Source organism: Aplysia californica, unplaced genomic scaffold (genome assembly GCF_000002075.1).
Source record: "Aplysia californica isolate F4 #8 unplaced genomic scaffold, AplCal3.0 scaffold00027, whole genome shotgun sequence".
NCBI lineage: Eukaryota > Metazoa > Mollusca > Gastropoda > Aplysiida > Aplysiidae > Aplysia > Aplysia californica.
The window spans coordinates 1,373,680-1,386,598 of NW_004797297.1; the positions used below are offsets into that span (position 1 = coordinate 1,373,680).

At 37.5% G+C, this 12,919-nt stretch overlaps 1 protein-coding gene across 1 annotated transcript; it reads right to left on the reverse strand.

Moving 5' to 3' along the window:
* Positions 1 to 677: 677 nt before the first annotated feature.
* On the reverse strand, positions 678 to 12,676 carry LOC101845382 (probable tRNA N6-adenosine threonylcarbamoyltransferase; the record flags this gene model as incomplete). The annotated part of the gene is given in 11 exon segments (XM_013090146.2): positions 678 to 776; positions 2,126 to 2,201; positions 2,934 to 2,990; positions 3,799 to 3,898; positions 4,718 to 4,796; positions 5,371 to 5,420; positions 6,875 to 6,970; positions 7,316 to 7,389; positions 8,353 to 8,454; positions 9,398 to 9,517; positions 12,478 to 12,676. Coding segments are annotated over 11 exon segments (968 nt in total), but the record flags the coding sequence as incomplete, so codon positions are not given.
* Between the last annotated feature and the right edge of the window lie 243 nt (positions 12,677 to 12,919).

Genomic DNA, 12,919 nt, shown 5'->3' on the forward strand with positions numbered 1-12,919 from the left:
ACACACACACACACACACACACACACAGATAAATAGGTAACGAGTCCAAAAATTATTAATCAACATTTGAGTTTTGTAGAACATAAAGTTTGGGGCATCAGAAGACAATCATAGAATCTATGGGTTTGGTTATTCATGGAAGGACCATCTGGTACTGGGAAGATACAGAAAATGAGAAAATTGTTGGCTTTTAAAACATATGCTTCCAAAAATTGAAGAGCTTGAAATTTTCTATGGCAGTACAGTTAACTTGTCAAAGATGAGCCCCCATTGTCGAGGAGAAAAGTGGTCATCTTGGACAGTTGGTTCTCTCGGAAGGTATCATTGTACAGAATAAATGCAAGGAGGGAAGTGCGAAGCAGTGATTTGTACAGGCGATTGTCTTGGACAGGTGCTTATTAAAGCTCATTTCACTGTATTTCTGTATAATAGTATTTACACCAATATTTCCTATGTTTTACTTCATCATTCTGAACAAATAATAATAATAAATAATGTATTGCATTTATATAGCGCATATCCACTTATGCAATGCTCTGTGCTCTTAACATGAAACATATTATGGAATTACAAATCAACAGTGGTGAAAAGTTAAAAAGTGATGTGAAGCAGAATTTTTGTCACCTTTCTACGACATAGGCAAAGCCAAGAAGTCAACTAGATACACCTACACTCACCTCTGAGTACAAGATGTCTCCTCCAGTGGTGTGGTCACTCCCGTACGGAACATCTCCCAGCCAGCCTGAGCGATCATTGCACCGTTGTCAATGCAGAATCTGACAGTCACAAGAAGAGATTACGGTAACATATCAAGAGGGGACAGACAGAAAAAATTAACACAAACCACTGCCACATATGGGTCAAATTTACATTTCAGTAAGCAAGGAGGGGGGCTTTTTCCCTATACACTTTAAAAAACTTGAAGTCTTGAAGTACTTAACAGTACTAAAAGTTCATGACTTGAGGTCCCACTGTGAAAAATCAAATCTTCAGTTTGTACCTCTTCAGTGCAATACTATGACACTAATTAGGGATAACAAAGTAAACTCAACATGATGAAGCTTTTATCTAGCTTCAATGATTTCACAAGTCAAATAGATTTGAGAACATGTAGGCCCAGACATATTCGTACCTCAAACTCTTGTTATTGTAAAGATAAAATATGTGAAGAAGTGCAGTACATGTAACTACACCATATATAAAAAACATCTGAAATTTTAAACCAGGTGCACCTACTGCATACAGATCTTGCTGAAAACGTTCATATTTGACACAAAAATGTCTTCAGAAGAAAGCCAAAGAAACTACGAGTCACATTCTTGTTTTGAACGAAAGAGGAAATATCTCAGACTTAAACATACAAGAATAGCGATTGTGGAAATAAAAACAGCAGATTTTTTGGTTTGACAAGAGAAGATGATACGTGAAAGCCTCATTTTTTAAAGTATTCTTGGCATTTCGGCTCACAGTCAACAATATGTGACTAGCAAGTGAAAATCTTTTCAAAAAGAAAGAGAGACATGTTGTCACCTCAGAACTATTTTGTCCAAAGTGTACTTAAGTAAAGAGGGACTTAAGGCAAAACAGTTCTGAGGCGACAATGTGCAGACTGCCCAAAATAGAAAACATTGAAAAATAAAAATCAAGGAAAACATAGACAGAAGATATATTGAATGAGGGTTTGTTAATAAAGCCTGATCAACTCCCTAAAAGTCAAGAAATGTGGCATGTGCCAATGCCAGAAATATACCTAGAAAGTGGCAACCAACAGGACATCCTGGAGCTTGTCCAAAAATTTGATTCCCTCATAGTTTGTCAAATAATTAAAATCATTATGGCTTCTATGACCCAAATTTCCAGGGATCAATAAAATTAGCTAGACATTTTCCTACTGCTACAGAACATGCAGATCTCACCCGCATATAAAGCCATGAGCTTCAATTCCCCTTTGGGGAGGGATTACACTCACTCACAAAGCATGCCAGGGACAGAGCAGTGATAGAAATAATAAAGGCTCCTGTTGCGACTTTTAACAAAAAGCAAAAAAGTAAAGGCTATCAATGTCAAACCTAAGCCACAAATATAATGCCCTCTCCAGCCACATGCAAGCAATTTCAAAGGTTACCTCTCATCTGTAGCATACAGAGTTGCACCCCTTTCTTTGGCCATAATTTCCATCATTTCTTGCAGTCGTTTGTTGCCTGTATTGAGAAAAAAAAGCTAGCCTTGATAAAAAGCATTTGAAATCAACCAATGAAAGAGAGATGTAAATCAAGTACAGAGGTCTGAAAAAATTAAAGCTGCAACACAATCAAAATTATTGTAAGAGGAGGAACCATTGAATTTTTATAAAAATCACAGAAAGTAGATATACATCAACATAATCCATACGCATCAACAGACTCTACCTGAGATACACTCATACACTCTCTCACAAGTGAGCACAAAAACATGAACTTTCTCACATGAGATAAACAACAAACACTGGAATTAACTTAGTGCAATCAAGATCACAGAGGACCTGTTTAACTCTTTCATTACCAGGGGGTTTTCCTCACCTGGACTAGGCCCTATCAGTGACTTACTTTCTGATTCTGCCTCCCCAGGGACAAATTAAAGACTCTGAGTTTACTTTTCAATATTAGCTACATGTATTATACATGAAAATAAACGGGAAATAATTACCTATTTCAACATATTACTAAAAATTATCATTTTTCAGCCTGAGATTTCAGTTTCACTTGTGACAAAAGTAGGTGTGGTTTTGAAGCAGGAATTGGACAGCCATGAAACACTGTTCACGGTCCAGCATTGGGAATAACATGAGCCATGAAACACCGCTCATGGTAGTGAAAGAGTTCTTTTTCTTTAGAAACGACAGGCATGACCCTCATTATAAACAAAATATACTGCTCAACAAAAGTGCAACTTACATCCAACTCCACCAACAATGAGAACCTCTTGGGACCCACAGTGTGCCATGGCTCGCTCTGTGGGACAATACAATAGAAAAAAAGTTCAGAGACATCTTTAGGACTTGTTACATCGTTTATCTGATCCTGTGTCCTTTGCCAATCTCCTCGCTTGTCATTTCATCAAATTATGTAACTTAAAGATTCAATTTTCGCACTCCAAAGATACACACATAAAAAATCACAGTAGTTCAGAACTGACTTTCAAATATCCTATATCTCAGAACTGTTCTGCTTGTCTTCAGGCAGATGTTTCAATATCAGAGCTTCAATTGTCAATATCATGTACATCAGTTCATATGTTTGGGCTGCAGTGGGATGAGATGAACAATCAAAGTACACAAATTTTTTTAAAGTTAAAGCCAGTGAGAATAAAGAACAATGGTAACACTACAGCAATATGTATACAAGATGTAAAGACACCACTACATCTGCAAACAATCCAGTCTAAGAACAGTGGACTTTGCTAGACAGTAAACAGTGTAATACAGAAATTAAGCCATTCCCCCTTGTCCTAGTAAAGAGGTGAACATCAGTGCAATATCAGTCATTTATTGTCGGGAAGAAATAAGACAGAGAGACAGAAACAATAGAGGGAAAGAAAAGAAGTAAGAGGACACCTACCAGTGACCCCCTCCAACCGCCCACAAGCCATTCTTACACCAGGGAGGCTGTGACGTATGAATAGCATCAAATCAGGTGAGAAGCACACAGCCACCAGCCACCCCCCCCCCCCCCCCCCCCCCCCCCCCCCCCCGCCTTCCAAATGATGGAACAGACAGAGAACTATCCATATCTCTCAGCCTGTTTGAAATGGCAATCCTACCTGTAATCTCAATGAGCATGGCAAAGACTGTTTCCTGCAAGGAGAAGCAAAGGTCCTCCGCGGAATATTCACCAGACTCCAGCAAGCGGAGAGCTTTCTCCTGTCAATGTAGAATAATAATATTCTTATTTCAACTTACATAGTGATGTGTATTACATTTCAGTTTCAAGAGTTGACTTAATTGTAGAACCTGTTCAAGACCACCATCCTTAGTCAAGAAGAAAAGTCATCATCTTAAAGAGGTGGTTCTTAGTACTTTTTAAGTTTTAGTAGAGGTTTTACGGCGCTTGCAACTGCATAAAGTCATCCGAGCGCCAGAAGATTAGAGGTGTTACAAGAGAGTAACAAACATAAAAAAGAAGAAGGGGAGATAAGGAAGATAGATGTTTCATAGGAAAGAAGAATCAAACAACACCAGAGCACCCGCCAACCACCCATAGACAGGTAGTACTCTTAGACAGTGTCATTATAATATACAAAGGGGAAGTGGGGAGTGGTTGTTTATACAGGTGATTGTCTTGAACAGTTGGTTGGCAGAGCAGGTTTGTTTGGGAGTTTTTTTAAGTTTTAGTAAGTGTTTTATGGCACTTGCAACACAATAAGGTCATATAAGATTTGAACATTAAAGGTGTTACAAGAGAGTAACAAACACAAAAAAGAAGGAGGAGAGATAAGGATGTTAGATGTTTGATAGGAAAGAAGAAGCAAACCACACCAGAGCACCCGCCAACCACCCACAGATCAGGTTCAACTGTATATATGAATACAAAATCATAAAAGTTAAGAGCGTTAATGCATTGCATTTTTCTCCCTCTCACTCATTATGTCTCTCTGCCTCCTCCTCCCTCACCCCCCAACCACACATACAGATACACATACAGAGACATGAGCTTGTACAAAAACTATTCTACATACTGACCTCTATGTACGACAGTAGACCAGAGAAGGATACGTCCATGCCTTTCACCACATATGGCATTTCCAGAAACTTTGATCCCCTGAAAATTAACAACAAAAAAGAAAGAAAACCAATTTGATTAATTTCATTCAAGGTCAAAACAAGAGACTTCAACAGGTACAAGAAGAATTATTTTTTTTAGTAGAGGTTTTACTGCGCTCGCAACTGCATAAGGTCATATGAGCGCCAGAAGATTAGAGGTGTTACAAGAGGGTAACAAACATAAAAAAGAAGAAGGGGAGATAAGGACGATAGATGTCTGACAGGAAAGAAGGAGCAAACCACACCAAAGCACCCGCCAACCACCCACCAAGAAAAATTAGTGAGAGAAAAGAGGAGATTTCAACGGTAGAAACAAAAAAAATGACATTCTCCCCCCCCCCCCTGAATAATGCAGTTGTTCAAGCATATGAATATATGTACAGATCTACTATCATCAGTCTAGAACAACTTCACTGACAATGAAGGGACCAATTTGAAAGCATCTGAAATAAGTATTCAACTAAATATATCTACAACTGCACAAAAGAGAAAAATTCTATCTTTCTAATTCTGTCATAGTCATACATCACAAAAGAACTTAGACTTAGAGCAAGTATTATTGTAAAGCTCACTTTTTTGCCAGTTGCTCAATGTTGTACCCAGGGCTTGGATCATTCGAGAGCTGAAACAAAAATAATCAGTTTGAGTAAAAGAGATGCTCTTTTACACAATAACACTCTCACACACATTTAGTGCTGAGCAAGTATAAGACATAAAGACATAGATAACAGCAGGCATACCTACCAGTGGTGCTTTTCGACCACATCCAAGAAGAAATGTTTACACCAGGGAGCAAGGACAAAATTAACCTTTCATCTCTCATATATCTTGAAAGCAGATTTCACCCCCCCCCCCCCCCCCTCCCCCCCAAACAAAGCAAACAAACTTCATAAAACTGGTGTAATAGTAAACAAAGTCTTAAGTTTTAGTAGAGGTTTTACGGCACTTGCAACACAATAAGGTCATACATGTGCCGAATATTAGAGTAGTTACAAGCGAGTAACAAACACAAAAAAGGAGGTGGGAAGATAAGGACTACAGTTATTTGATAGGAAAGAAGAAGCAAACCACACCAGAGCACGCGCAAACCACCCACTAAAGTAAGTCTATTGACAAAAGAGAACAAAAGTGACCCATATCTATGTGAAAATTAATTACGCTGTGCATCAGCTATACAACCCAAGTAATGGATCCAGTAGCCACTGAGCTTTGAAGGTTTCAGCAATTCCGTTTGAAACAAAACAAAGGATTCAATGTAATGTCTGGCTAATTATTATTGTTCCTTGATTTATTTCATCTCAACTTCACGATAAATTTTAACTTATCAAGAGTCACTGCAGTATTGAGACTAACTTCTAATCACAACTAAAAGTTCAGCCCTTATTTAAAAAGAAATGTAGGAGAAAGCTTGTACTGTTCCGAGAGAGAGAGAGGGGGGGAAGAGAGAGAGAGAGAGAGAGAGAGAGAGAGAGAGAGGATAATCAAAACACATTTCATACTATGAATGAATAACAATAACATTTATGATCATTGGTGGCATGGCGATAATCTGCAATGAAAGATCAAGGATATCAGGGTACAAGGCAAGAGGAAGACCAAATAAGACCTGGATCGAGGGTGCGAAGGATACCCAGAAGACCCACAACACCCCACCCAGCTAGGCCATCCAGTTTGCCAGAGACCGAAAGCTCTTTCTCCCCTCGACACCCTAGATGGTGCAAGAGCCTAGAGGAAGGATAAAATAAAGTAAGTAAAAAAGGTCAAACAGGAAAGAGGATGGGTTGGGGGAGACCTTGGGTAGGCATGGACCATGGGTGGGTGGTTGGCTCCTCTCTACAGACAATCTTAGATTTCGTGGAGAAAGAAAGTAGAGAAGACAAATCATACTTGACTCCAGATGAGGTGAAAGCAAAATGGGTAGTGTTGCTTTTTACTGCCTTCAGAACTTTACACAATATTTCCCTGGCTAACAGCTATTTTTTTTTCCTGAAACATTTCAATCTCTTCAAACAAAGATTTCCGTGCATTATCATTTCAATTAACACTTTCAACAAATTAAGAGCCAGCACAACTCACTTTCAAGACCCTGGCAAACCTGTCCAGACAGTTGCCAACAGCGATGTCAATAGTCTCACCAAAGATTCTGTAACATCTCTCTGAGTATGCGATGACCTGAAGAAAAAAATAAAGGCCTATGTCTTTTTTTTTAAAGAGCATCCATTCTAAGAACAGAAATTGAATATTAGAACCACAGTCAATCATTAATGTCAGCACAGAATTTTCTTGGAATATTGTAATTACTCCGACAAGGTTACTTCCCAAATCTAGCATCAATTAACAAATGTCTCATAATACTCATATAAGTTCCAATAACATAAGAAAAGGAAAAATTAATTCAGTGACAGTTGACAAAGAGACAAAAACAGCTCCTAGCTAAAGATGGCAGGTGCCTCTATATATTGGTCATTAAAAGTCCATTCCTGTATGATTAAATATCAAAAGCGACAAGTCACTTACCTGTGTGTTTCCACCACTAACATAGAGAACTGTCGGGTTTTGAGCACCTGTAATCAGCCGGCCCATCTCAATGTCTGAGATATGTCAAGGAAAATTAAAGCACAGCCATACAATCACAAAGTCAGAGCCAATCTTTCTCTTCACCATGAATTGTAACATTACACCAGTTTAAGTTGGTCATGGTACTACTGCCAGTATTCATATGAATTTCTTAGAACACACAAAGTCATGGCCTTGTCATTCCACTAACTAGACCTCTGAGTGTATATGAGAAGTGCAGCAAAGTCCAAGCTGCTAGATTAATGTAACAGTTTGATGTTTTTCTGAAGATAGAAAAGGCAAACCACAGCTAGCACGAGATAAGTGCTAATTATGATGTAGATTAGCTTACTTTTCTTTTGAAACCACAAACCCCTGACATTAAGCTTAGAGTGAACATTACTAACTTGTGACTCGCGAGATCATAATATGACCTCATACAGTTGCGAGCACTGTAAAGCTTTTACCAAACAAACAAACAAAAACTAATATTAAGAAACTTCACACTGTGAACCTTGTAATATTCGACAACAAATGTCTACTCTGACTTGTGAGAGAGAATCACTTTCAGTCTTAATGCTCTATTGAAAAAGTAGGAGGATTCAACATTACATCCAGGCTTTCGGAATCTGTTTCTCACTCTTCGTCACCCCCTCTGTTATCTAGGGGTACATAATAACTGAAGTCTCTTTTCCTACCTCACACCTCTGCTTCATGAGTATGCTGACATTAAGTTTTTTTCCGGATAATAGTGAAGTGTAAAGTTTTTGGTCTCAGTTCTACCAAATGTTTCACTTGGCCAGAAGTACCAAGTCCTTACGACAAAGGATGTTTTATCAACTAACCTATACAATGAGAAAAATAAAAGCAATGCTGACTTAATAGTAAAAGGAGAACAATCACAGTAGAAACAAAATGACTTGCATTCAAGACACTAGAACAAAAAATAACACCAAACATGCTACAATTTTAATAAAAATCAGCAAATAAAAAGATACGTCCTATGCAATGGTTCACAGCTACAATAGGTTTCTTCCACAGCTGAGCCACAGTACGAGCAACAAGAGCAGTAGACACGAGAGGCGCGCCCATGCCAGGTCCTGAGGAATATTAGACACAAGCTTCATTCCATCAGTTTGAGAAGATGTGTTAGTATATGACATTCTTGTCAAAATGAATGACCCTAAAGACCAGTTAAAGGATTCTAAAATCATGTTTCTCTGCATTGGTGTTTTATAATGATTCCTTCCTCATTGAAAGAAGACAAATAACTTAGAAATATGCATTTAAAATTGAAAATCCTTATTTTCAGGGTTCAACACATAGATTTAACTCTTTTCCCTCCCCAACACAAAAGTGTAAAATACAGGTTAGCCAGCAGCCTTTATTACATTCAAACAATCTGTGGTCAGAGGTTACCAGTCTGGTTAGAAGTGATTTTCAGGCGACAATCCAACCAAATAACTAAAACATTTTTCTACATTTGTTGAACATAAAATATTTCTTCAAAGTATCTCTGTAATGTCAAAGATTATTGTGAAGCTGGACAGTGCTCGTGTCAACATGAGTAAAGCTCATAAAATGATTTTTTCATAACTGCTCCCAACTCAAAAGGTGCACTTAATTCCCTGAGTAGAAAAGAACAAGTCCCTAACTTTCGCCTGCAAACACAACATATCCCAAAGAATTCCTACCTAAACAGGACCTGTAAAGATACCCACTTGCCTGCCCACTGTGCGACTACCAAGATGAAACAGTATCACACCACCTCTTCACCTACCCTGCACTTAGCGGTAGCGACCTGCGTAGTGTTTACCTCTATATATGTTGAATACACTCTACAGCTTCAAAACGCAGCTAATACAAACATGTAAATTCTTTGCCATATCGACAGACCAAAGGGCTAGAACTCAGATGGCCGCTGGATCAGAAAAGTACAGCAAAGGTATTCTATACTAAATTTTTATGAGAACAACTTTTTCCAATTCATGTCCAGGGGTTCACCTTCAACCAAAACAAATAATGAAAGTACAATGTGAAAACCTTTTGTGTAACAGATAACATCGATGTCTTCTGGGCTGATCTGAGCCTCATCCAAAGCTTGCTTTAACACAGACAGCGCATGTTCTCTATGGTGGCGAGCCGTGTCCTTGGGAAGGAAACCTACAATCAAAGTAAAAGGCACTGAGTAAAGAATAAGCATTACCTTATCTCAAACAACTCCCAGTATTTGACTAATCCCAGGACGTAGAGAACAACAATATGATCCACCGCCTCGGTACATTGAGCTAATCATGATTTGCCATCATCAACAGATGAAGCCAGATATTTATAATGAAACAGGAGCACGGAGTTTGAAAGTGTTATTACAAATAAGTATAAATAGAAAAAAACCTATTTGCAATAATTCGATTTAAGACATGATCTTTATATAAATAAATGTTAGGCAGCTTGGTGAAATCAGGCACTCGTCAAAATAACGAAATCGGAGAAACAGGCATTTTTCCGACAGTTAGGAAATTTTATCAAATTTTTATTTTTTGCCGTAACCTCTTGTACGCCATATAAAAACAAATTTCCATGTGAATGTTACTGAAAAACATTGATTAAAGGCACAAAATGTGTTATTTTTCAGTTTTCAGAGGCTCTTTAGCTATTGAAGTTTCCAAACTTTGGCTGCCATTTTCTCGCTAACTTCAACACTGAAAAATGGCGACCTCACCTCCTTCAATCGCAAATATCTTGAGTAGTATTCAAGATAGATGGATGTTTATTTTATTGGAAACAAGGCAAATAAGTCAGCCAGCTTTCAGATGATGCCATACATGCCCAAAAATTGACCAGCGCCTGATTCTACCACGCCATAACACAAATCTTTTATTCGATGATGTGTCTATTAATTAGCCGTTATAATCTAACAGCAACAAAATACTCCAACAAAGAAAGTACATGTGTGGCATCGTGATAAAATCAAACATTCATCAAAATATTGATATCAAAGAAAATGTGGGTTTTTTAGCTAATTTGGCAACTTTTTGTTTACTTGTTTCAGTTTTAAAGAGCTTTAATTAATCTAATTTATATATTATACAACATCACGTAAAAAATAACACTTGATACTTTATCAAGCATGCAAATTAAACAAGAGACCAAAAAGCATTTTCTAAAATTGAAACAATTAAACTTACCATGCAATTTTTAGTTTTTGATAACCCAATCCTTCTTAAAATAACTATGAATTTTGCACAGATCACTTAATGCATAGAGAAGCTTTGGTCAAATCTGGACTAAAACTGGGGGAAAAAGTTTTACCTATCATTATGTGAATAAGAGAAAAACTTTGTTTTTCCATTCAAAGTATTTTTTCATTGGAATAATAACACAACAGGGGAAGGAGATATTTTAAGTGATGTCATCTGTTGAAAACTTAAAATACAAAAAAAAAGTGTACAATTTTTTTTTCTGAATATCTAGCACAAAATTTGTACTAGAATGTTGTAATTTGGAATAGATAAATGAACTCATTGAAAATGAATTTGTTTCACATAAAATTCGTAAAGAAGAAACTAGTTTTCAAAAACAGAAATGGTTTTTATTGAAACCACCTAAAGACACAAAATGCACCAATTTAAAAGATCTTTATCTTGTAATTTAGGGAGATTCATAAAATGATTGATTTGCTTTTTCCCTTCCTTTTCTTTTTAAATCTAATCTTTCCATCCCTGTAACATTGAAACAATAATATTCCTTTTCTCTAACAAAGGTTTAGAAATTTATTTTTAATTCTGGACTTCTGAGAACTAGTGCTTTTTATATATGTCCTCCTATGGACTCGTCACATTTTAACGCGTCGTTCGTAATGTTCAGTGGTGACCAAAAACAAAGATCCTCTCAACCATGAGTACTCAAAGCTACACATACTGTACTCCTTTCAGAGTGGAGTTATTTCTAGAGACCGAAGGGTGGCAGCTGAGGTTGCCAAAACAGGTATTTGTTGAGTTAACATATCCTGAAATGTGAATAAATGGCCTTTGCCAAGGAATCAAAGGTCATACAGGAATGTTCACGCTTTTAAAGATGATCGAGGAATCATGAACACATTGCTATCCTCTGATTCATGTCAGCTTCGTGAACAGGAATGAAATAAGCAGTTGTAGATGAAGATATGCCTTAAAAATGTGGACCGCTGAGATGTAGGAAAGTCCTTGCTGTAGACATCGTCTACAGACAGACAACTCATGAGGCTCATCTTCCGAATTCTGCACCCTGGTGACGTTTAAAGGGGTGCGAAAAGTGTGTGTTTGATCTAAAGTGGTCGTTTTGTCAGGGAATTTTTTTGTTTTGATTCTCTACAGGTCCTAACTGAGGGACCATTTCACCCCTTGACATCAAAGAAGGTATTAAGGGCACTTTAACATTGTTACCATTCCTGTGTGAAACTTACAAAATGAGTTGGAGGTGAAAAAATGTTGTAAGTACAAAAAGCTCTGTGCTCGTTACTTATCTTAACCATAATCTCAGCAAGCAACGGAAACTTGAGAAAAACTATATTTACAAACTTCTGTTTGCCTGTTAGACTATTGCAGCTTGTACTATAAGGACGATCGTGGGGACTTTTAAAGGAGGCCTAATGCAAACTAATGCGTCACGCTTCGAAAATGGGGACATAGATGAAAATGTGGGGGTTTTTTACACGCTATAGAGAGCAGGTTACTCAGTGTCTTACTTCGTGACTTAGTCTTAAGTCTTAGACAATTTTTACATTTACAGTATAGAGAGGAGAGAGATTTAATAATTATTATATTATGACAGATTTCAGTTTTGGACAGGTCTCCATACATACACTGCATGGCAACGGTTACATGAGACTACTAAAGTAAAGTCAGAACTAAAGTCAAAGTGGCCAACTACATACTACTAGATTCTAGTCTTCTAGATCTAGATCTAGTTTCTAAGACACGAGACTAGAAGAAGAAGTGCACATTGAAGACTAAAGAATGTCATGTATATTAATTTATAATAAATAACATTCTCATGTTTCATCATCACACAAAATATCACTTTGAATCACATCACTGACATCTAAGCCTAACTAGCCTATTCAAAATCCAAAAAAGCTGTACCTTGCCCAGGAGGAGTAATATACGTGTGTCGTGGATTTGACAAAACTACCCCATCTTTCACGATGCCAATGCCCAACTTGTTGGCACTTCCTTCAAATCCAATTGCAATCACCATGATGATTGAACAGGCTGTCTTGACAGGGTTTCAAATATGTCAACAATCAACACAGGGCGCAGCCATATTGGAAAACAAAAATATGAAAGATAGTTTGAAAGAACGGATTCGGTCCACCGCAGCAAAACAATTCTCATCAAAATTTAAAGTGAGTAAGGACTAAGGACAAGCACAAAGCACACACCAATAACCTCTTGGCACACATTCAAAACATTGTGTAGGCGTATATTTGTTCAGTCAGGCTTTCTATGAGTTTGTGATTCTTATAGATCTCTTTCTCTCTCTCTCTCTCTCTCTCTCTCTCTCTCTCTCTCTCTCTCTCTCTCT